General features: G+C 41.3%; 1 protein-coding gene across 1 annotated transcript in view; it reads right to left on the reverse strand.

Moving 5' to 3' along the window:
* Positions 1-392: 392 nt before the first annotated feature.
* Positions 393-24,166, reverse strand: part of ca10a (carbonic anhydrase Xa) — a 338,819-nt gene continuing 315,045 nt past the window's right edge. The window contains exons 5-9 of the mRNA XM_063482203.1: positions 18,080-18,175; positions 12,390-12,462; positions 10,459-10,613; positions 9,981-10,155; positions 393-2,486 (exon numbers count right to left, since the gene is read on the reverse strand). Of these exons, the coding sequence (XP_063338273.1) occupies positions 2,464-2,486; positions 9,981-10,155; positions 10,459-10,613; positions 12,390-12,462; positions 18,080-18,175 (522 nt within the window). The 3' untranslated portion in view covers positions 393-2,463. The remainder of the gene's footprint in view (positions 2,487-9,980; positions 10,156-10,458; positions 10,614-12,389; positions 12,463-18,079; positions 18,176-24,166) is intronic.

Here is a 24,166-nt window from a genome sequence, read left to right on the forward strand (position 1 = left end):
CCACAGAACCTGGGAACCCTGGAGTAAACCTTGAACTCCTACGTATATTAAAGTATTTTAGAGTAAAATGTGAGGTTCAACAGTTCAACAGCTAGAACATCACAAAAATTGAGCATGCAATCTAGATAAAATGGCTAAAAAAGAAAAGAATAGAAGAAGTCTAAACCTCAACCCAATTGAAGGACTGTGTGCTGTGTGGAGCTCTGTGGTTCTGCAAGCAATTATATGCAAATTGAATTGAGATGCTGTAAAATGCACTTCATCTTCAAATCTTCATCTAACTTATCTTTAGATCAAAGACAGTTGAACTAAACAAGGGAAAGAAACCTGTGAGCTGCTAAATTCTTGTGTTTTTATTTTTTGTTATGTTCCAATACATAAAACCTTAGAACTGATAGAGGTTCTTTTTACGGAGACTCTATGTCTATCTTTAACCCTGCAGATTGTGTAGCTAGTGATACAAGCAGTCATTAGCTTAGCTCGGAGAACGGGAGTACAGTAATTAATAAACAAATATTCATATTAATAGTAGATCCCTAACCTAGTGACTAAAGTGCCACTGTAGAGATTGCTTGCATTCCCAGCATAGTGACTAAGATTTGCAGTGTAGCCACCAGCATCCAGAGGCTAATGATAAGAAGATGATGGAACATATTTATATGTGTTTCAGATTCAAACTCCAAAATACCTTAACTGAGTATACCAGAATAATATCCAGTAGTTCTAAGATGCTTTCTAAACCCCCAAGTTCACGAGTTCATTCAGAGTTTGAATGGATCCCTGCGAACTACCTGCAGTTTTTTGTGACACTGCATTTCAATACACTAACTAAGCATGCGCCCTTCAGTTGGATTTCTGCATCCAACAGAATATGACTACAGCTTGAAGCAGCTCACAACAAGTTTCCCACTGTTTGTAAATCAGTTGCTGCCTCTGATATTGATAAACACTCCTTTGGTCAGCAGTATTACTTTTTGCTTAAGGAAATTTGGTTTCTTTCTTTTTGTTGTTTCTCTTTATAACTGCAACATTGGTCATTCTTCTTTCCATAAATCCTAAAATACATTTCCTGCTTTTGGGCTTTAATATGCTTGTCACAACCATGCTGATAGTCTGTTTCTCCCGGAGCCAGACATTTTCCAGCATTGAGTTCTTCACAAAATTTTTCTTCAGCAACCCGTGGAGACACCATTACTGTAAAGCAGTCATCAATCTGCTAGATCTGTATTTCCAAACATGTGAGGTTCCTCTTTTCATGTCCTCTGCTGTCAACTGATGTGATCTAAAAGAGTACTACAGATCACAGTAACCCTGACAGTGCTACCTGAGTTTGATCTGTATCCAATTCCAAGCTGCCCATTCTGAGATTCTGAAGCCTACTTGCAAGCATTTCGGTGCATCCATTTCGGTGTGGCCAGAGTTATTGAGCAAGCCTCTAAAGGGGAATACTGTAACATGAACATATTTAATGTGAAACAGTACAAACAGGTGGAGATATAACAAGTAAAATCCTCAGATAGTGAAACATGTTCCAAAGTTAACTTTCCAGACACATTTATTGGGCTGATAACATCAAACACAGTGTATGACCATTGTAAACAAATAAAACAGAAATAAAAGGCATCAGCTCAGACTGAGAACTGCTGCAGAATTCAAAGTGCGCCAAGCTTTTTAAAATTCTTAACTTTTTGTCTTTTTAATATCTTCTTAATATATTTTTTGAATGTTATTTCATTATTTTTTTCTTTACACATTCATTTTTCTTTTGTATTGATAATTATAATATGTACATATGAGGCCAAGACACCAGTTGCTTTGAGACCATATGAAAGCTTTGGAAGTTGTCCCATGGCATTACTCTAGTTTTGGAAAATGACAAGGTAAGGCTGTGTTCCCTCTCTGTTGGTTTTGCTGATTGCATGCCCTGTTGGTGACTGAAATGAAACGTCCACGTGAGTCTTCCTGATGGCTCCATATTGTTGAGCAGGGGAAAGGCAATGACTTAGTTCTAGGAATTTCTTACTGATAGCAACATCTTTTATCTACAAAGGCTTTAAAGTCCCTAAGGTTGTCATAGTGGTTGACTGACTACCAAATAAATGCTTCGTGTTTTTTTAGGTTGTCTATTTTTTGTTTTCTCCCAAAAAGTATTGATATCAAAATGTTCATATAGATATAATTGTTCAGTGGGGGAAAGGACCTGTTAGCATGTGTTTGATCAAAGGTTCAAACAGTTCTCACTGTATGAAAAGAAGAGTCTCTTTCCTTGCAATGCAAAGTTCCTTCATTTAAATAATGTCTGGTGTTATTTGTCTTTATACAATGCCATGAAAAAGTCTTAGATGAGATACAGCCTCGAGACCAGTTTTCTTCTTCATTCTTCCCTGCCTCACTTCTTTTTCTATTTCTCTCCCCTCATCCTGAACTCCATCTCTGTCTCGTCTTCACGTTCATCTGAGAAGGCTACTTCAGCAACCACTCGTTCACTGGAAGAGAGAAGTGGGACAGGAGTGGACATACAATTATATATAATTATATATGAACACAGTTATATATATATATATATATATATATATATATATATATATATATATATATATATATATATATATATATAGTATGCAGTGCTCTTCACGGTTCAGCTGTTCTCTGACATTATCCACCCTGCACCATTTTTCATATTTAGCCAGGGTTACAGTTTAAAATGGCCTTAAGTGAATGCCATAAATGTGTGTAGTTGTAGGCAGTTGGCAGAGGGTGGTGGGGGTAAGTGAGTAAAAAAAATCTATTATGATTCAAGTGACAGCACTCCAAAAGGAATAAATAACTTTATTAAAAGGAGGAATTTGCTACAGTCTGTTATCATGATCAGCTTTGATCGGTTTAGCTCAATTAATAGATAGGTTATGAATCTTTGTATTAATGCATCTTGATAGATAATTTATGTTTATCTGTTTATGTTTATGGAAGGTTTTATAGATTTTTCATAAACATTTTTGAAGGACCACATGGTTTCACATTTAAACACACCAGATAAGCAAGTTTTTTTTTTTAGAGTGCAGGGTTAATGTTGCAAGAAGGTGTATTTGAGACCAAAACCTAATTGTTTTCTTAAACCTAAGCTGAGCAGTTCAAATAGCTTTTAGTATCTAAGACTGACAAAGTAGTTATTGTTACGTCCCCCCGAAGGGGTCTAGGCATGCGAGTGAGGGGACCAGTAACAAATGAGTCCAGAACAGAATGAAAGGAGAACAGACAGGTGCTTTTAGTAAATAAAATAGTCTTTATTATAAATAATCTTAACATAAAGAGCCGGCAACGCCGTTTTACCAATGACACTTGGAAAAAGGAAAAAAAGTTACAACAACAAAGAACACAACAACCAAACAAAAACTCCACACCACGAGGAGACACTTCCAGGGGCCCACAAGCTCACCCTGTCACCAGCAGCAGCTAGCTGTACTGCTGCCGAGGCCCACAAGCCCACACTACTCACGTAAAGCAGCTATACTGCTTCCACAACTCCACACTTCAGGCAGGATAACCACACACCAAGAACACAAAGCAGAGACACCAGAGAAAACCACCCTGCTCACAGCTCATCCGCAGCTTAAATAGCCTCAGAGGTGATTGCTGACTGGATTCAGGTGGCAAACAAGGCTAACCAAGAGCAGCTGTGTCCTGGGGAGAGAGGAGAGAGAGAAACAGAGGAGGTGGGAGTGGCAAGAGAGGAGGAGGCGGAGAAAAACACCACGCCCACACAAGGGCAGTTTCAGGAGGCCCAGCTAGGGCCGTAACACCCCCTCCCATAAATACAAACCAGTGGTTTGTCACAGAACGTCCTGCCCCACTTTTAAACATCACCTACCATGCACCATAAGAACGGTTAGGCATAGCCTGCCGAATCTGCCAAGACCTTTTCGATGGGTCAAAAACACTGAATGGGGTTGGCTCAATTCCCTCAAAATAGTGTCTCGAGTGACAGCCAGATGTTTTTCGAGGCATTACATAAGGAGAACCCAGCGGATAGCTAGAAGGCCTTACTGAAACACTTTTCAGGAGCTTCTTTGCTAGGTCATGGCGACAGGTATGCTGGTTAGCCAGAGGTGCAGGTTTGAATGTTTGTGTCGTACACAATGTGTCACACTGCAGGTCATCTGGATCGGAAAGACGGTCAACAGGTGGCATCTCATAATTAGTTGACCTCTGACATTCACCAAATGACACCACTGAGCAATTATGCTCCACTTGTTGCCTAGGACTGGCAACTCTTTCCGTTTGTGAACCACAGTTAACCCTTTTGAAAACAGGTCGCTTTTGCTTTAAGGAGGCTTTCAAACAGTGAGCAATCAGGTGGCCAGGTTTGTGGCAAAAGAAACAGAGGTTTGTTTTGGCTCTTGAAACCACGCCTGTATCGGCTTTGTTAGCTGGCACACTCCTAGCCCTCGAGACAGACTGTTTCTGTTTGTAGGCCTCACAATTTGCTATCAAATGGCCAGACCCGAAACAGAAGAAACACTTTCTTTTCACCTTGGGACGGGACACGGGTACCTCGCTCTTTGGGTACTGCACAGCTGGCACATTGCTAACCTTCACTGAGGCATCGCATCGGTCGTGCTTAATAACACTGGTTTTATGGATGAGGGCAAACTCATCAGCCAGTGATGCAGCCTGGTGTAATGAGGACACCTTATGTTCACTGAGGTATACTGCGATGCGCTCGGAAACGCAGTTCTTAAACTCCTCTATCAGCATTAATTCACGCATCGACACCAGGTCAGTAGCTTTGCTGGACACACACCACCGATCAAAAAGCACACTTTTCTTCCTCGCAAAATCTCGGTAGGATTGACCCTGCCCCCTTTTTAATCCCCGGAAACGCTGTCTATAGGCTTCTGGGACTAGCTCATAAGCTAGCAGGATGGCACTTTTCAGCTTGTCATAGTCCAAGCTGTCCTCAGCTGACAACGAGGAACAAACTTCCTGAGCTTTACCTACCAGCTTACAATGTAGCAAAATAGCCCACGAGTCCCGCGGCCAGTGCAAGGCTGTGGCTATACGCTCAAAGGACTCAAAATAACTATCAACCTCAGTGTCACGGAACACTGGAACCAGACAAATGTTTTTCCCCACATCAAATGGTGCTTCTGCCTGCTGAATGGCAGTCGCAGGAAGGGAAGGCTGCTGGAGTTCTAACTGGAGTTCTAACTGTCGCAGCTTGACAGCTGTCTCCGCTTCCACCTTTTTCAACTCAACCTCTCTGGCTCTGGCAAGCTCTGCCTCTAAACGCTTAAGCGCCATCTCCTTCTTTAGCTGAAACTCCCTCTCACGATCCTCCCTTTCCAACTGGAGACGAGCCAGGCGTACACGTAGCCTAGCATCCTGCTTCGAACCTACTGATGACTCAATGGAAAGAAGTTGGAAGTGAGGCAGTGTCATCAGTTTGTCCTCAGGCAGCCCCTGAACAACAGGCGCAGACACTGACGGAGCTACAGCTTGATCTGGCACCTGCAGAACAGGCTGAGACGTTACACCATGCTCAGGTAGACTGGCAGACACTGGCAGGGCCACTATCCCTTTCTCCACCAATCCAGACACAAGGGCAGCCTTCAGCTCAGCTTTACGCAGAGCTGTGGAGACACAAATGCCATAAAATGATGCCACCTCATGCAAATCCCTCTTCCTACAGGCGTCCACCTGGACAAGCGAAGGGTTTTCCTTAAACATAGCAATATCAAAGTTAGCCATTAAAACCAAAACAAAAACTACCTGAGGCTTACAATAACAGAAGCACCACCTCCAATACACAAATCAAAAACAGGTGGGAAATATGTGTGGCCACAGGTTAACCAATAAATGAAAATACCACCGACCCTCTCCCCAGACCTACCTACTAAAAACTTAGCCTAGTTAGCTTCTGGAGTGTACCAGGCTCGAGGCAACTTTAAAGGCTCAGCATCAAGTGCACAAAGCACCGACAAGCCTACCCCCGACAGGGAACTAATCCCCACCCGGGATTACTCCGAAAATAAAAAAGACAAAATAAAAAATGAGTGCCTGAAGGAGGCGCTTACGCTCAGCTAGACACTCCCCTTTGCTAACTGGAGAGAGAGCGCAGCAGATACAACACAACTAAACAAGCCACCGGCAAACAACTCACTAAAACTCAGTTGCTGTTCCTTCCATTCAATATCCCGGACGAGCCCCCACATTGTTACGTCCCCCCCGAAGGGGTCTAGGCATGTGAGTGAGGGGACCAGTAACAAATGAGTCCAGAACAGAATGAAAGGAGAACAGACAGGTGCTTTTAGTAAATAAAATAGTCTTTATTATAAATAATCTTAACATAAAGAGCCGGCAACGCCGTTTTACCAATGACACTTGGAAAAAGGAAAAAAAGTTACAACAACAAAGAACACAACAACCAAACAAAAACTCCACACCACGAGGAGACACTTCCAGGGGCCCACAAGCTCACCCTGTCACCAGCAGCAGCTAGCTGTACTGCTGCCGAGGCCCACAAGCCCACACTACTCACGTAAAGCAGCTATACTGCTTCCACAACTCCACACTTCAGGCAGGATAACCACACACCAAGAACACAAAGCAGAGACACCAGAGAAAACCACCCTGCTCACAGCTCATCCGCAGCTTAAATAGCCTCAGAGGTGATTGCTGACTGGATTCAGGTGGCAAACAAGGCTAACCAAGAGCAGCTGTGTCCTGGGGAGAGAGGAGAGAGAGAAACAGAGGAGGTGGGAGTGGCAAGAGAGGAGGAGGCGGAGAAAAACACCACGCCCACACAAGGGCAGTTTCAGGAGGCCCAGCTAGGGCCGTAACAGTTATCAGTACCTAAACCTAACAAATTGGTTTTCAGTGTCTAAACATACACAAGTTGTTTTTGTACTTGGAACTTACTAATGTAAGTAATTGAAAGCAAAAGTAAGAAAGTGTAAACATTGTAAATCATCACAAAACTCAAATCCAAACCTGGACACAAACCACAGACTCATGAACTCCAGACTCCACCAGCATCCTTCCAACTACCTTAAAGTTTTCGCTCCTTAAAAGAGAATCTTTAAGAAGTAGCGCAATGCACTACTGACAGGAAAGGACACCTTGTGTGCATGTTGGCACCATTAAACAGAAAGACAGTGTTTGACATTATGTGACAAGAATGTGGGGTCATGTTTCTGTAAGAAAGCAGATACATTTCCCCTTTTAATGAGACATCCCCACCCTACTTCATCCTGAAGGTCCTCAATTCTCAGAACAATTAAAAGAAGCAGGTCTACGTTGGTGTTTTCGCAACTGCCTCCCTCAAGGTGTGCAGAGAGTGCTTTTTGTTTGATGCTCAGGAGACTCTAAGGTGGGTGAATTTCTGAAATCTCTCCCCACAACTGCTCCCTAGAATAACAATTTCATCTTTTAAGAGGAAGGCAGGGGAATGTCAAATAGCAGAACAGAGAACCAATGAGAGACTAGATACAGATGACAAACCCTCCCTATGCTCCTGAGAGCTATGGTAAACCAGGATTCAGCCTCCACTTATGGATACATAAGTGAAAGAAACAGAGATGATGACAATTATGGAAAGACCTATGAACACATACTTCAAGAAGAGGGAGGACCATAAGGTAACATATAACAGCAGAGGAAGGTGTACACAGATCAGGTACATCCTATACAGAAGGTTCAGTCTCAAAGAGATAGAAGACTGCATGGCGTTGACGAGGGAAATGTAGCAAGGCAGCAATGGATAGTAGTCTCTAGGATGACTCTGGAAATCAAGAAGGAGTGAGTGAAGGCGGAGGCAATGCTTAAATGTTGGAAGTTGAAAAAGGAAGAATGTTGCAGAGAATTTAGAGAGGAGTCAAGACAGCCTCTGGGTAGTAGGGAAGAGTTACCAGAATGTTGGAAAAGTACAGATGAAGTGAAATGCCAAGATTTTTTGTCCGGTGTATGGCCAGGTGGCTGGCAAAGAAAAGTTCTCATATGGAGATGTCTAGAAGCTGGACACTAGGTAGGAGAAAATGGTCTGTTTCAATTAGTAAGTCGGAGAGATTAAGCTGAAAAGGATGTGCTGCAGGTTAGAGTGCTTAGAATACAATTGGAAATGTACTAACAAATAAAAAGACCACCTTACCAAGGTGGTAAGGAGATGTCATCTGAACCATTCCTCTGACCTGAGGAGTGGAGACGAAGTCTACTGGTACTGATTTTCAAGAACAGAGGTTACATGGAGATCTGTTATAACTACAGGAGGATAAAGATGATGAGCCATACTATAGAGATATGGGAAATAGTTGTTGAATGTTAAAGAGAGAAGTGACAATTAGTGAGAAAGAGCACTACAGGTGCAATTTTTGCTTTGAAAGTGTTGATGGAAAACTACAGACAAAGTCAGAACAAGTTGATAAAAAGCGTAAAAGTACATGAGGGTGGTGCAGGACATCTATGAGGACAGTGAGAAAGCAGTGAAATGTGGGGTAGGAGTGACAGATGGATTCAAGGTGGGGTGGGATTACATGAGAGATCAGCTCTGAGCCCTTCCTATTTGCAGTGGTGATGGACAGATTGACAGATGAGGTGAAGCAGGCAAGCAGGAGTCTCCATGGACTATAATGTTTGCAGAAAACATTGTGATCTGTAGTGAGAGTAGGCAGCAGGTGGGAGAGAGCCTGGAGAGAAGAAGAATTAAAGCCTGGAGAAGCAAGACAGAATACATGTGTGTAAATGAGAGGGAGACAGTTGCAAAAGTGCAAGGAGGTCAGTTATACAAAGCAACAGACAATACACAAGAGAGGTGAAAAAGAGAGCGGGTGGGCGGAGATGAGTGTCACGGGTGATTTGTAACAGAAAGATAGCAACAAAAATGATAGGGAAGCTTTACAAGATGGTAGTGAGACCTGCTATCATGTTCTAGTTTGGCAACTGTGGCAGTAACAAAAAGGCAGGAATCAAAGCTGGAGGTGGTAGAGTTAAGATTTTCATTGTGACTGACCAGAAAGGACAGATTAGAAACAGGCATGTTGGAGGGGCAACGTTCAGCGTTTTGGAGACAAAGTTAAAGAGGAAAGGCTGAGACAGTCTATATGTGCAGTGGATGGATTGTGGATGTGCTGGGCAAAATATGTTTAATATGCTGCTGGCAGGAAGGAGGAAAGAGGATGATGACAGATAAGATTCATAGACGTAGTGAAGGAGAGTCAGTGTGACAGAAGAGAATGCTTGTGTTGTGAGTCCACTGTGATGACCTGTGCAATCAGCTGAAAGAAGAAGAAGATGATCTCATTTCTTATTTGTGGGGATCATTTTATCAAAATGAATGGTTTATTCACTAAGATAATTGCTGTAATCTGGACCTAGTTCCAGGCTGGTAATGTGTAAGCCCAGAATTGAGAAATACTTTGAAAATCTGTTGCCATTTTGAAAACAATTTAATACAACATTAGAATAGAATAAAAAAGAATAGTCATTTCTTGTGATTGTACATGTACAACAAAACTATGTTTTTGATGTGCTTGTTGTTGTTTTTAGCTTCTATAGGTGTAAAGTGTAAAAGATTCAGTACTTTTGTTCATATAATGTACATTTCTTAAAGCTTTCCTGCTATTTTTCTGTACAAGAGCCTGGACCTGCTTCTAAAAATGGCAGCCTAGCATTTTTTGTTAATGGTTGCCTAGTGTAGCACATTCAGTAAAGGAGCAGTCTAGTATGACCACTAAGAAAAATAACGGCAGCATCTTTGTATTTTTTTCGGGTTCAAAAGATTTGTTTTTTTACAAAAATATGACTTGCCTATTTTATATATTTGTTTTTGTATAATTGATCTGTTGTGTGCACAAAAACAAATGTTATAACCAAATTGTGCAATCTTATGAAAGGACAGATATCATAATATCTGTAATTAAATATTGTTTAAATGTCAGACACTAAGAAAGTTACCCAAACCAGCCATTTGTAGAAGTAGTTTTTACCTCGGTACTGGAGCTTCTGGGCCCTGTTGTTTGGGCAGTCCTTGCCCTGCATGTTGAAGTTAATATTGGTGCGGATGCAGCGGTTGTTTAGAGGCTGCACAGGACGAACGTTGTCACTCATGCTTAGAAAGATCTGAGAGGGCTGGTTCTGGCTCAGCAGCCGCAAGGAGTGCATCTAACATCAAGACAGAGAGAGAGAGAGAGAGAGAGAGTGAGAAAGAGGGGGAGGGAAGAGAAGCAAAATTGGCTAAAGTATCATGGAAATGTGAGCCAGCCTTTTTTATTCACTGCATTAATTTCCAGCAAGGTCTGAGTAGAAGATTACACACAGGAGGAGAGATTTTGGAGGAAAAGCCTCAATGTGAGTAGACATATTTCACGGAGCAATTTTTTGAGAGAGAATCCTGATCTGAGACAGGTAAGCCCCAGTGTATTCTGGGAGCTTTGTTTCAGGTCTGTGCTGGTGGGTGAGGCTCACCTGCATCCGTGTGAGATACACTGGCTTGTTCATCAAGATCCACGTGGCGGTCTCAAAACATGGAGGGATGGTCATCGATCCATCATATGTGATAAAACTACTTGTTTCTGGATAAATCTCCTCTATGTTCAGGCCATTCAGTAGATATGCATCATCTGCAGGGTAAAAAGCCAGAAAACCGAAACAAAATGAGACCTCTAATGTTTCATCGGAAGACACTGGAAATGTAGTTGTACATAAATTGTATTTCACATGTAAAAATTAATGGATTTGTAAACAAATTACTAAAAGATTATCATATACTGTGATTTCTTTCACAGACTTGGAGGTACTCTAACAGGGACTATAATTCACAAAATGTTGTATTTAGTATGACCTAACATTAGTGATTCAAACTAAAGTTTCTATTGAGTTTCCCATATTCTTCTATACAGCCTGAAGACTTTTTGCAACTAGAGGATTAGCCACATGTTGGTCATTATGTAGGTTTATGGCATATCTGCATTTGCTTCAGTTTTTATTAAAGCTTGCAGGTTGTTTTGTTTTGGCCATAGCTCTAAAAATGAGTCAGTGTATGATTTTAATGAAACTGGTTATAAAATTCAGTATTTAACATAAATTGCTGAGCTGATATTTTCATTCATACAGAAAATTACTAGGGTACTCTAACTCAACTGCAATTGTAGAACAAATACAGTGGATGGCATAAATCTGTGTACTCCAATTGAGTAGTAAACAGTGAAATACACTGGTGTAACAAATAAGCTGTAATTTGAGTCACTTCTCATACGGAGTCTGGTTATCATTACAACTCTTTCATAAGAAATTTTTCTCACTTCTTTCATTTGCTGTTCTGTGAATGACAGCTTGTTGGTGTGGCAACACAAAACCTCTTTTATTCAAACTGTCTCCACTGTCAGGATGCTAATTGGACAGACTACAACTTCCTCTTCCTCTCTTTCTCCCCCTCCATTCGCTATAACTTGCTGTCTACTAGTCCTCTCATGACAAATGGGCTACTGATTGTGGTGAGGTCACAGTGGTGGGCTGCTGCAGCTTTAATGCTGAATCAGCTGCATCACTACTAAATACTAACTGATGCATCAAAGGAATAGGAGCTGTGAAAAGATAAAAAGCACTTTAGGCCACTCCACCTACACTGATATTTGATTGTGTGGTTTTTTAATGTGTATGTATCTTCATATACACTTGAGTGTAAATCCATGCTTTTGGGAAGAAAAACAGAAAAACGTTGGGCTGGTAGCATTATTGGCTGTGAGAGGGATATGCCTAAGGACTCATGGGTATGAGTGGGTGGTGTGTGACAGCATCTGCATGTGTGTTTCTGTGAGTCAGTGTGTGCGAAACAGCATATCTGACAGAGTTTTGACAGCTGTTAAAATCCATGCTTTTTTGCTGCTCCTCCTACTGGACCCAAAAGATCCACCTCTGCCACCCAACAACACACCCACCCCCAGTGACATGGTGTTCACAGACCACATGAGGTTATCCGTGATGTACAGCCCCAGACACTAGGTGCTACTGACCACCTCCACAGCTGTGTTGTTGGTGAGAAGTGGGACGTGGCTGGGTTGGTTCTTCCTGATGTTGATAATGACCTCCTGAGCTTTATCGATATTCAGGTTGTTGATTCTGACCAGCCCACCATGTACTGTGTCATCCACAAACTTCACGATGTGGTGGGTGGCAACCCTGGGGATGCAGTTGCGTATCAACAGGGTGAAAAGTAGAGGGCTCAGAACACAGTCCTGAGGGGAGCCTGTGCTGAGGATGATGACACTGGACAGGTTCTATCCAACCCAACCATGCAAACCCCATGAACTGTGATCCACTTCGAGTACTATGCAGAGCATGCTGCTTGGCCAATTTATGATTGGTGCTTTAACAACTTATTACACACAACCACCTACTTTTATATGTTATTCTTGTGATGGTGTCTCTGTTCAGCATTCGATTCAGAAATGAGTTCGAGGTCTCAGCAATCTAGAAAAAAGAGAAAAGGAAAAAAGAGGGTCAAGAGAGTGAGGTTAAATGGTCACATAATGAGTTGAGAGCTCTGCTCTTGTATGATTAAACGAAATTTAATCTTTTCGGGACAGTACTTCTAAGTATAATGAGAGTGTATTTTTTAATCTATCACCTTTTTAGGAGACTATTAAAAAAGCCTCAAAGACTGTGCTCTAATGACAGCAGAACTTGAACTGAAGTCTGCCTCTGTTGAGGTAGCAAGAGTTGTAAATGTCTTCATGGGAGGCAAGTGGGTAATGGATAATTTTCTGGGCAGTGGAAATGGCCCTTATGAGTGCACTTCACTCTGCTGAGAAGCAGATGGCAAACCATGCAGACATGCTTTAGGTTGACGCACACTCAGTAGAAGAGTGGAAGAAGGAGACCATCAGTTTCTGAGCCAAGTTGTTAATTCTGTGGATCCACAATAGGTGGAAACACTGCTGGGCCTGTTTGACCCCTGTGAGTTTTACTACTGGGTTAGGTAATGGATTCCATGTATAGCTCTTATTTAAAACAAAGACATAACCTTGTGATTTTCTTTTTGCTTAAGAAGTATATGAAAATGAGGATAGGCTACTGAAACCCCCGATGTTTGTTTGTTTTTAGTTTGCATTTTCCACACATTTTTACTATGATTTTGCTTCCTTTGTTATTTGATTATTGTATACATACATCCACATATTCTTACTCATGTTGTGATATTGAGTTTCATCTTGTGGCCCAGTCTCACACACTGCTGAATTTGCATGCTGATGAAAGTAGAACTGATATTCAACTGACAAGCAACTCACTGTTTTCTGTAGGTAAACAGTTGTGAAACATTTTAAAGTGTCCTCATCAGTGCTTGCTTGGAGAAACAGCTAAGCAGTAAGATGACATTTCTTACAGCAGCTTTGGAGTCATTTAGGCACTTATGCTATTACGGAGCACACATCCACAGTAGGTGTACAGCTAATTGTCAAAACAAGAATAATGAAGGAATATGCTAGGACAGTACCATATAAACTTACCTGGATTAATTTCTCTGGAAACACAAATTGCTAAAGACAAAACAAACAAACATTCACTTTCATTGTGGCTGGGGAAAAAGGCTGTTACTGGTATAGTAAGTCTCAGTTTCTGGCTACATGCCTGTTCAAAAGCCTGTCCTCCAGTTGTCTAGTACTGTGATAATTCCTAGAATACTAGGTATGGTAAAAATTAAAGATTTATTTTTTTGTCTAACCTTGCCTGACATGAACTCATGAAAATCAGATTTTTGTTCAGCTAATGGCTTCAAGTCCATCCTTTACTCTGACCTCCATAACTAAAATGAAAACACACTGTCAAGCAAAGTTTTGCTTGACAATGTGTTTTATTATTGCTTTATTATTCCTATAATTCCCTATTTATTGAATTCCTTAATTATCAGGTTTATGAGGTTCCCCTTGTGTTTTGTCCCTCACTTCCCATGTGTGTGTGTACCTATGTCTTGTTTCCATTTTCTGTTTACATGTTACATGTTCCTCCTTGTGTTTCACTCCACGTTCCCCCTGCCTCTCTTGTGTATTCATGCATGTTTGCCACAGCCCGTTTTGCCCAATGCCCCTTGACTTATGTCAGTGTTTCCCTCTTTTGGCCCCCTCCTCTGTCTTTCCAGTCAATTCTGTTCTCATGTGCGTTCCTCCCTCCCAGCCATGTGTCTTGCCACATGTTGAATTTGTGTCTTAGTGTTTCCTGTTTTATTTCAGCAGTCTCTTGTGTTCAGTGTGTTTAGTTTTGCTTCCCTGTGTCATTATTTCTATTCGTCCCAGCTGTGTTTCCATGCGTTTCCACTTCCCTCGTCACCCCTTTGTTCATTGTCAGATTGCCTGTTCTTCATGTGTCATGTTCTGGTACTCATGGTCTAGTGTTTCAGTGTTTGTTTAGTTCAGTTTTCCTAGTGTTGTCCAGTTAATTTTGCCTTAGAGTCCTAATGCCTTTTGTTTGTATTGCTCTCAGCCTAAATACTTGGTTTAAGTTAAGCTTAAAATTCCACGTGTCTGCTTTTGGATTTTCTATCATATCAATGGTAAATGGTAAATGGTCTGTATTTATATAGCGCTTTACTAGTCCCTAAGGACCCCAAAGCGCTTTACATATCCAGACATCCACCCATTCACACACACATTCACACACTGGTGATGGCAAGCTACATAGTAGCCACAGCCACCCTGGGGCGCACTGACAGAGGCGAGGCTGCCGAACACTGGCGCCACCGGGCCCTCTGACCACCACCAGTAGGCAACGGGTGAAGTGTCTTGCCCAAGGACACAACGACCGAGACTGTCCAAGCCAGGGCTCGAACCGGCAACCTTCCGATTGTAAGGCGAACTCCCAACTCTTGAGCCACGATCGCCCCCGATCGCCCCCACGATCAACACTATCTCTCTGCTCCGTTACAAATTCCATATGTGTGGGGTATGACCCCCCTTGGTTGTGGCATGTGGATACTTCTTTGAGACACTCCTGCTAGCCCAGCAACGCCCTACAGCTTACATATAAAATGTTCTGTTTCTGTTTCCAGAATGGAACCCTGCTGAACTCGATAAGTTGATGAACAAATTCGAATGTATGATGAAGATTAAATGACTGCAATGTATTTCTGTTAATATCTATAGCATGTTCTAATTTCTGTAATAAAATTTTGTGATGGGAGGGCAGGTCTTTCTATACCCTAATTTCCTTCACCCTGTCCAAGACGGGCGTCGGTGGAGTGGTGGTGTGGGGGCCTGGCTGAATGTGTTCCAGGGTTGCTCACACTTCTCTGTCTGCCAAGCTAATGGGCGAGTCTGGTTTTGAGGTTGCCAGGCAAACAGTACTTGTCTGACTGCTTGTGCCAAGTTTGGTAGAGGGTAAGTATGTTTTTTTTGTTTTTTCAGGAGTTAAGCTCGGCCCCATAGTTTCAGTGAAGGACCTTACTCCAGGCACCAGTGCTTCAGTGTACCAAGACATTCAGGAGAGTGTCACACTCCCAGCTTTGTGGGAACAGTTTGGGGATGGTCCTTTCCTGCTCCAACATAACAACACACCAGTGGACAAAGTAAGGCGATTTAGACATTACTAAGAAAGTTTTGTGTGGAAGGATTTGACTGGTCTATACAGAGTCAACCTGACAGAATACCTTTGGGAGGAATTAGAGTAGACACAGTCAGCCAGGCCTTCTTTCCCAACATCACTGTCTGACCTCACAAATGCAGTTCTGTAAGAATGGTCAAAAGTTTACAGAAACACATTCCTAAACCTTGTGGAATCTGTTATAATAATAATGGATTGCATAGCGCTTTTCGAGACCCTCAAAGCGCTTTACAATTCCACTATTCATTCACTCTCACATTCACACACTGATGGAGGCAAGCTACAGTTGTAGCCACAGCTGCCCTGGGGCAGACTGACAGAAGCGAGGCTGCCATATCGCGCCATCGGCCCCTCTGGCCATCACCAGTAGGCGGTAGGTGAAGTGTCTTGTCCAAAGACACAACGACTGAGACTGAGGCAACCTTCCGACCACAAGAAGGAACTGCAAACTCTTGAGCCACGATTATAGCTGTAAACGGTAGGGCGGCATTATATGGGTTAAGAATGGGATGTTACTGAGGTTCATATGGCTGTGAAAGCAGACAAGCAAATACTTCTGGCAATATAGGGTATTGAGGTCCAGAATATGGTTCTTCAGAAACTTTAAAATTTGAGCATGCAGAAGGGCCTGGGTCACAGAGGGTCTAAGGATCAGTGGCTCTTCTTTTAGTTCATGATTAATCTTTATTTATTTCTTCAGCTTGAATCTGCTTTCTTTTTCAGTGTACTGATACATTTTATTGACATTTATTTAAAATGCCATGTCATCACACCTTAATGTCTTGTAAAAAATTAGATGAATTAGTCAGCTGATGCTTTAGAAAACCTCTTTTCCTAAATTAGTTTTAAGGTTAAGAATACCAAAATAATTAGTTCAACAGAATTTAAAGATAAACCTTCTCATTGCAGACTGGATTTTGGAATTCCTGAAAAGGATCAATACATTTATTTGGTTTTCATATTGTTGTGTCCAATGAAATCAAATATTTTGTTTTTAAAAACATTGAAAATATTAGGAAACATGCTTCTATACTACACCCACTTAGTCTACTTGTTCAATCAGTGCACCTGCTTAACTGCAGTTTAGGACTGCAAGCCTTACTGCAAAAGTTCCTGAATCGCTGCACTAGCCAGAATATGCTCTAAATTGTTATTTTTTTAAAATATTGGAAAATGCTGAAAAATAAACTGGTGCATTGGTACATTCATTTTTCCGTTAACCCTGGCTAGTCTTCTAGCTGCCGTAAAGCATCGGGAATGCTACTACCACCATGCTTCACTATATGGATGGTATTGGCCAGGTTATAAGTGGTGCCTGGTGCCTGGAGTAAGGTCCTTCTACCGTGATTGCTCAGATTGACTGGGGAGGGGGGGGGGGGGGGGGGGCAGCTTTAGGAAGACTCCTGGTGGTTCTGAACTTCTTCCATTTATCAGTGATGGAGGCCACTGTGCTCAATGTGACCTTCAGTGCTGCAGACATTTTTAAGGACCTTCTCCAGATCTGCACTTTACCACAATCCGATCTCAGAGGTCTACAAAAAATTCCTTGGACTGCATGGCATTGTTTCTCTCACATATACTATCAAATGTGGGACTTCATATAGACAGTTCTTGCCAAATCATGTCCAGTCAACTAAATTTACCATAGATGGGCTCCAATCAAACAGAATGCACCCGAGCTCAAATATGAGTGTAATTGCAAAGGTTTTAAATAAATGGTAAATGGACTGATTCTTACATAGCACTTTTCTACTCTCCTGGAGCACTCAACAAGCTTTATACAACATGCCACCTTCACCCATTCACACAAGCACTTCTCCTATGCTTTGTAAGCGCTTTCTACCTAACATTCACACACATTCAGATTCATACTCCGATGCATGCATCAGACAGCAACTGGGGGTTAGTATCTTGCCCAAGGATATTTGACATGCACACTGGGGGAGCCAGGAATCTAATCACCAACCTTCCAATCAGTAGATCCTGCAGCCACCCACATGAACTTATGTACATGTTTTATTTTTTGTGCATTTGAAACAATGTCAAACAAATGTTTTTAGCTTTGTGATTATATGGTATTGTGTGTAGAACTTTGAGGTGAAAGAAATTAATTTAATTTTTTTTATTTTGGAATTTTCCGGGAGCACTGTATACTCATGACAGTGGAGTTCCACACTCATAGAAGCCATGGCATTCTGTCAAAGTAGGAAAACTGCTTTAAGTTATTCTTGAATAAGTATATTGTTACTGGCTTGTAATACTTAAAAACTGATTAAACCAGGTCAAAATTAACATGGCTTTTATGCCCAGATTCAGTATGAATGTATAAGACTGAGAATGTAGCAATTTGCATTCTACTGGATTTTATTGCTATAAGTCAGAATGCTATAGTAACTGTAAGTTGTTCTGTGTCAAGATAAACTTCTGTTTCTGTGAGTGAATACAAGTACACATTTGTATTCACGCAGTGATTAAACATATGTATGAGGTTTACCTTCATGAATATAGACACTATGACCAGTCCATTGGGGCTTTTTGCAGCTTCTGTATAATTTGTGTACAGCTCATGATTGTAGTGGATCAGCTGAACCTGGAACATAAAGAGAAGAGAAGTAGGGAATTACAGAAAGAAAAACATCAGTCAGATAGTTTTAGTTTAAACATCATGAAGGTGCTTGAAACAGTTACTATAAAATAGAAACCTTTGAGCACCTTTGTCAAGAATGTATAGTTGCCTTGTATCGATACTCAATCATTCACTTAAATCTTTCCTTATGGCTAGCATATCAGATGATTAAAAAGGGAAAATCAATACAAATCTCTTGTAAATTAAAATGGAAGCAGCTGACATGCAGATAATTTGTATACTTAATGTGTATAAGGACAGAAGTAATATGAAGGACATTAAGAGACAGGGATGTTCTGTCATTATTTGCTCCAAGGCCAGCCTGCTGAGAAAGCTAAATAATCTTCCAGCATGAGGTTAATGTTTGACTGACAGATGCTTCATCCACAACAGCTGTTCGGTAGTTTAAGCCTGTTAATGATGTTTTGGCATGGGCAGACCCAACCGCTCAACTTCCAACTCTTACATTTAAAATGCCTAACCTATGTGCATTTGAAAGATATACAATATATCATGAATAGGCACTTCTTAGAGAAAAGGTTTAAAAGTATCAGATTTTAACAATGAACTGAAAGCAAAAGAGGACAGGGAAATTAAATACATTTCTGTAGTTGACAGGAAAGTAACCCATGCAACAAACAAATACATTTTTTTTCGATCTATAAATCACGCCTTCCGATCCTTTTGTGTGCCATTCCTGTGTCTTGTTTCCTACTTTTCTTATCTGATCTTTGTAGTTTGACGTGGTCTGCAAGCTAAGGGAGGTCATTGAAATCTGGGAATAGCATCATGGTGGGGCGACCGTGGTTCAGGGGGTTGGGAAGCTCATCTTGTAACTGGAAGGTTGCCGGTTCTGCAAATACAATACAATATAAAATACAATACCCTTTGTCCCCTCCGTGAATTGCTACCTTATTGTGGTGGAGGGGTGGAGGGATAGGGTTACCGGTGCCACACCCTGTGGCCATGTCCACGGGCCCCAGCACAGCCTAAAGAGGGGATTATGGGTCCACCCTCCTACAGGCACACCACCTGCAGGAGATGCCACAGGAGTTGAGTGCAGTGTGTGCTGGGCAACGGCCAGGGGCAGAGATCCTGACGGACTGATCTCCAGCTCCCGAGACTACCAAGCATGATATGGAAGGTCATCTCTCTGGTGGGGAAAGAGCCTGAGGTTGAGAGGTGGCCGGCTGTGGTGGGTATCTTAGGTTGGGTTGGGTTGGTGCCTGTACACTGGAGTTTTTCCCAGTGGACAAAAGGGTTTGTTCTCTGCCAAGGCGCAGGAAACTGGGTGAGGCAGACATTCTCATGATGTCAGTATGAGCATGTCCCGGGGCAGACCCAGGACACGTTGGAGAGATTATATCTTTTGGCCGGCCTGAGAGTACCTTATTTTTCCCCAGGACAAGCTGGAGCAGGCTGCCACGGAGAAGGACTTCTGTGCTTCTCTGCTTAGGGTGCTGCGACCCAGCTCCAGATAAGCAGAAGAAAATGGATGGATGGACATACCCTTTGTAACATCAACCATTGTTTAGTGAAGTTCCTTTGCCATTTCCCTGTTCCCATCTCAGTATTATTATTGAAATTAGGCTTCATAAGTAAGAAGCACATTTCAGAAAAAACAGGAACTGCAAGAAGTCTGCACTTCTGGCAGCTATACACATTCATTGCAAAAATGTAATCATCCTACATGCATCAAAAACTATTTACTATTTTTTCACAAAATATCTTCTTTGCTTTAGGGGTTACAGTTCCGTTACGGTTACCCCTAAGCCATAGCACTATGGATGGTTGGTTAGCTTAGCATTTGGGTCATAAATAATAATAACTTAAAAATACAAAACTATACCCATAGTATTTTATCCAAGCAGACAAATATTAGCACAGGAGAAAAAGTCTCCTTTTTTAGGTATTAAAAAATCTGTCACTTACTTCTTAGACTGGCAGAATGCCTAAAAATGTATTACCTTTACATTATAGTTTTTCAATATGTGGTAATATACACAATGACCCCCATGAATACAAAGATGGTAAATGACTTATTTCAAGCACAAACGGCTGGCAATAATTTTCAGATTTTTCTCGAAGGCTTTCCCTCCTCACCTCCATAAACTTCTCCTCCTCACTCACTGGCAAAGAGCATACTGTACAGGGGTATATAAATAAACAATTATAAGAGGAGAGTAATTATGAAATGCTTGATTGGGAGAGTGCAGCACAGCAGAACTTCTATAAATGCAATCAAGGCAAGAGAGGAAGTGATTAGAGTCCTTTGCTGATCTGATTAGATTTTTAGGTGAGAGTGGCAGAGGCAGCCAAAAGAACTCATCCCCACTCTCCCAATGACAAATTGCCCAAAGTGTGCTGCTGGTGGGCAATAAAAGGCCAGTGTGGGCCATAATAAAGTGAGAATGTCTGCCAAATAGAGAAGGAAAAAAGAGGGAGAAAATAGAGGTCGTAATTAGACACAGAAATAGTTACAGAAAGAGCAGAAGAAAGGTAATTTTATGTGTTGGCCAGACTGGTGAGCCTACTGTACCTCATCATTTATTGCAGTTTCGGGCTGTTCAAACAACTCACACTTAACTATTAAGTTCAACACCTCTATCAATGTAACAGGAACATGTTACTTAGAATCAGCGGTAACACTGTGTTTCATTCTGCTGAATATTATATAGTTCTGTAACACTAGAGTTCTGAGTGGGAAAAGGCCTACAATGCACAAGAACTTCATTGGAACATTCTAAGTACTATAAGTCAAGTAAGGTAAGTTCACATCCCATCTTTCTAAGGTGCTTGGAAAGAAAAGCGTCTGTTTCAGCTCTCATTCAAGAAGCTTCTTCAGTCCTAAAAGCAATTGGTGGGGAGCCCCAGATTTTTAAGCCCTATGGGAGTGTCCCCAAGAGGGTAATGGACCCTCATGGACCCTATTGATCTTCTACCTAATCACAAGAGCCAAGGTGTGAAAATGGATGTGCGTCACAATCAGCCAGGGTTTTGGGTGAACCCATTGTGAAATCTAGCCCCACCCTATCATGTGATTTACTGAGGTCAAATGGCCTAGAGTGCTCCACCAGTTGCTCTTCGAACTGAAGAAGCTTCTCGGATGAGAGGTGAAACGTCTTCCAGGAAACTTAAAGAAATCCAGACGCTTTTCTTTCCAAGCTCCTCAGACTACAATGACCTGGATGACTGAAAACACATTTCACATTTTTTAACTAACCGTTTTCCCTTGTTTGATTAGGTTTAGCCATCAGTAACTTTTAGGTTTACATCCTTTCACAACTGTAACTACATGTTTGAAGGCAACAACAAACATCTACAACAAGCCTCTCCTCCATTCTTTTCCATTATCAACAACACAGAAATCTGTAGCAAACAGTTATATTTTAGTCATCAAGGGACTGCTATTTAATATCTTCCACACACTGAAAAACACACAAAGCATTTAATGCATATTGTCAGGGCTAGCTTTGTTAAAGTTCTGCCTTAAATAATCAATTTCAGGAATGGCAGAAAGACATTTCATTATTACGATTTACATTTGCAGAAGCATTACCATCAAAAATTTCCAAAAGCATATAACAAAAAATAATGTTTCGGTTTAAAGCTGAAAAACATGGGATTCATCTAATACATCAACAGTAACAGTGAAACAAGGCCAGCATTAAGTCAAACATCAAACCATAGCTTGTTTGATAAATACTGGAAATATATCAAAAGATTAAAATTAAAGAATAATTTTGCACATGATTCCATGGGAAACCTTCTAAAAAACAACCACACTAAAACTTTCCACTGAATGCAGCTCTTCTAAGTACTTGGTGAGTTAGCAGCTTCTTTGGCCATTTTTAGGTCAGTTATACTTGGGTGGAAAGCTGCACTGAATGAATAGGGTATGAATGGTCACTATTACTCACAACAAGGGGTCATGACAGTCTCTTTATGGCATGATGGCTCGGTGCCCTCAGGGATAGGGAAATATGGAGACAGCAAGTCGATACGGGAAAGAAGGGTGCTTAGCACTAACAGCTTTCTAAGCGCTGGGCTGGAAATGATGCTCCCCATCTCAGCTTCAGTTAATCCTTGGACCCTTCTTCAGATTAACAGGATAATGTATAGTATCAAGAAACCTACAAATGGAGAAGTCTTGCTGCCATGTACAAATATGCTGATCACACTCTGGATTTGTATCTGCATTGCTTTTTTGCTGTCGTTTTTCACCATGTTTTTTTTTCTAATGTGACAGAATTAGAAGCATCTCCGATAACATCAGCTGTGCTAATACAAAATAAACTGCAATGGTAATTGAGCATAAACCCAAATTTAGGTTTTTTTTCTTCACTGATATTTTTCTTCAAAACATGCCATGACTGGTGTTCTGATGCAATTTTAATCCAAGATCCTTCACAACAAAGCTACTGTGGTGCAAATGTGGGTGTAATGTTCCATTTAATAGTGATTAATGATAATTAGAGCAAGAGAAAATAAAATAGGAAGAGTCTCCTCATCTGCAGCTCTGTGACCAATAATCTGCCGCAGCGATATTAGCTCAATGTGATTTTCTGTGTGTGACTATATTTGAAATAGGATATCCAAGGTATGTTTCTGTGGCTGATGGGGATTTAAAATGTTTGAAGCGACTGCCTGTGGCAAATCCTTTTCAAACACCTGACAAGATTTGAATTAAATGAATCTGGATCCCCTCTTCAGAAATAAGTGCTGTCTCTTTCTGTCAGTGGGGCTGACACTGTCAAATGTATTAGGTGTAAACCTAATGTAATCCATTAAAACTAATATTGAATGGTACTTTCTTAAGTTATTTGTCCACGATCATGTTATTTTATAAGATAATATAAATAAGTAAAAAAAAAAAAGATGAAGGAAACTGGTCTATTACTACTGATAATAAGGTTTCAAATGACACCAAAAGTCTGACATTGTTTTTAGTTTATGAGATAAAAGTCTCTGCACACATAGGATTGGTTATTGGTTATAAGGACTCCAGTCACCCCAGACATAAGCTGTTTAAACTACAGGGTGGGCCATTTATATGGATACACCGTAATAAAATGGGAATGGTTGGTGATATTAAAGTCCTGTTTGTGGCACATTAGTATATGTGAGGGGGCAAACTCCTCAAGATGGGTGGTGACCATGGTGGCCATTTAGAAGTCGGCCATCTTGGATACAACTTTTGTTTTTTCAATAGGAAGAGGGCCATGTGACACATCAAACTTATTGGTAATGTCACAAGAAAAACAATGGTGTGCTTGGTTTCAACGTAACTTTATTCTTTCATGAGTTATTTACAAGTTTCTCTTTGTTGACAGCCATTGACATGTCGAAGAGGTTAACACGTGAGGAGCGGATCAAAATTGTGTTGATATCTGGTGAACGCAGTAACCGGGTCATTGCAGCAGATTTCAATGCAAGACATCCTACGAGACCACCCATCTCCCATGCTACAGTTAGCAAACTGCTTGCTAAATTTCGTGAAACTGGTTCTGTGTTGGATTTGCCAAAATGTGGACGCAAGAAAACTGTCACTAATGAAGAAACATCAGTGGCTGTCCTATAGCTTCATTCAGCAAGAGCCCACGGTGTAGCACTCGCCGCATGTCACTGGAGAGTGCCATTAGTCGAACATCCCTTCGGCGGATATTAGCTACTCACAAATGGCACCCTTACAAACTCCAGCTACTGCAGCATCTCAACGAGGATGACCCAGATCGGCGCACAGAATTTGCAGAATGGGCAAAACAAAAATTGGAACAGGACCCTCAGTTCACGCAGAAGATTTTGTTCAGTGATGAGGCAAACTTTTATGTGAATGGTGAAGTTAACAAACAAAACCACCGCTATTGGTCTGACACTAACCCACATTGGGTGGATCCCTCCAAGACTGTTGGAACAACAAAAGTGATGGTTTGGTGTGGTATATGGGGTACAACG

This window comes from Pelmatolapia mariae, linkage group LG8, assembly GCF_036321145.2.
Source record: "Pelmatolapia mariae isolate MD_Pm_ZW linkage group LG8, Pm_UMD_F_2, whole genome shotgun sequence".
Classification (NCBI taxonomy): domain Eukaryota; kingdom Metazoa; phylum Chordata; class Actinopteri; order Cichliformes; family Cichlidae; genus Pelmatolapia; species Pelmatolapia mariae.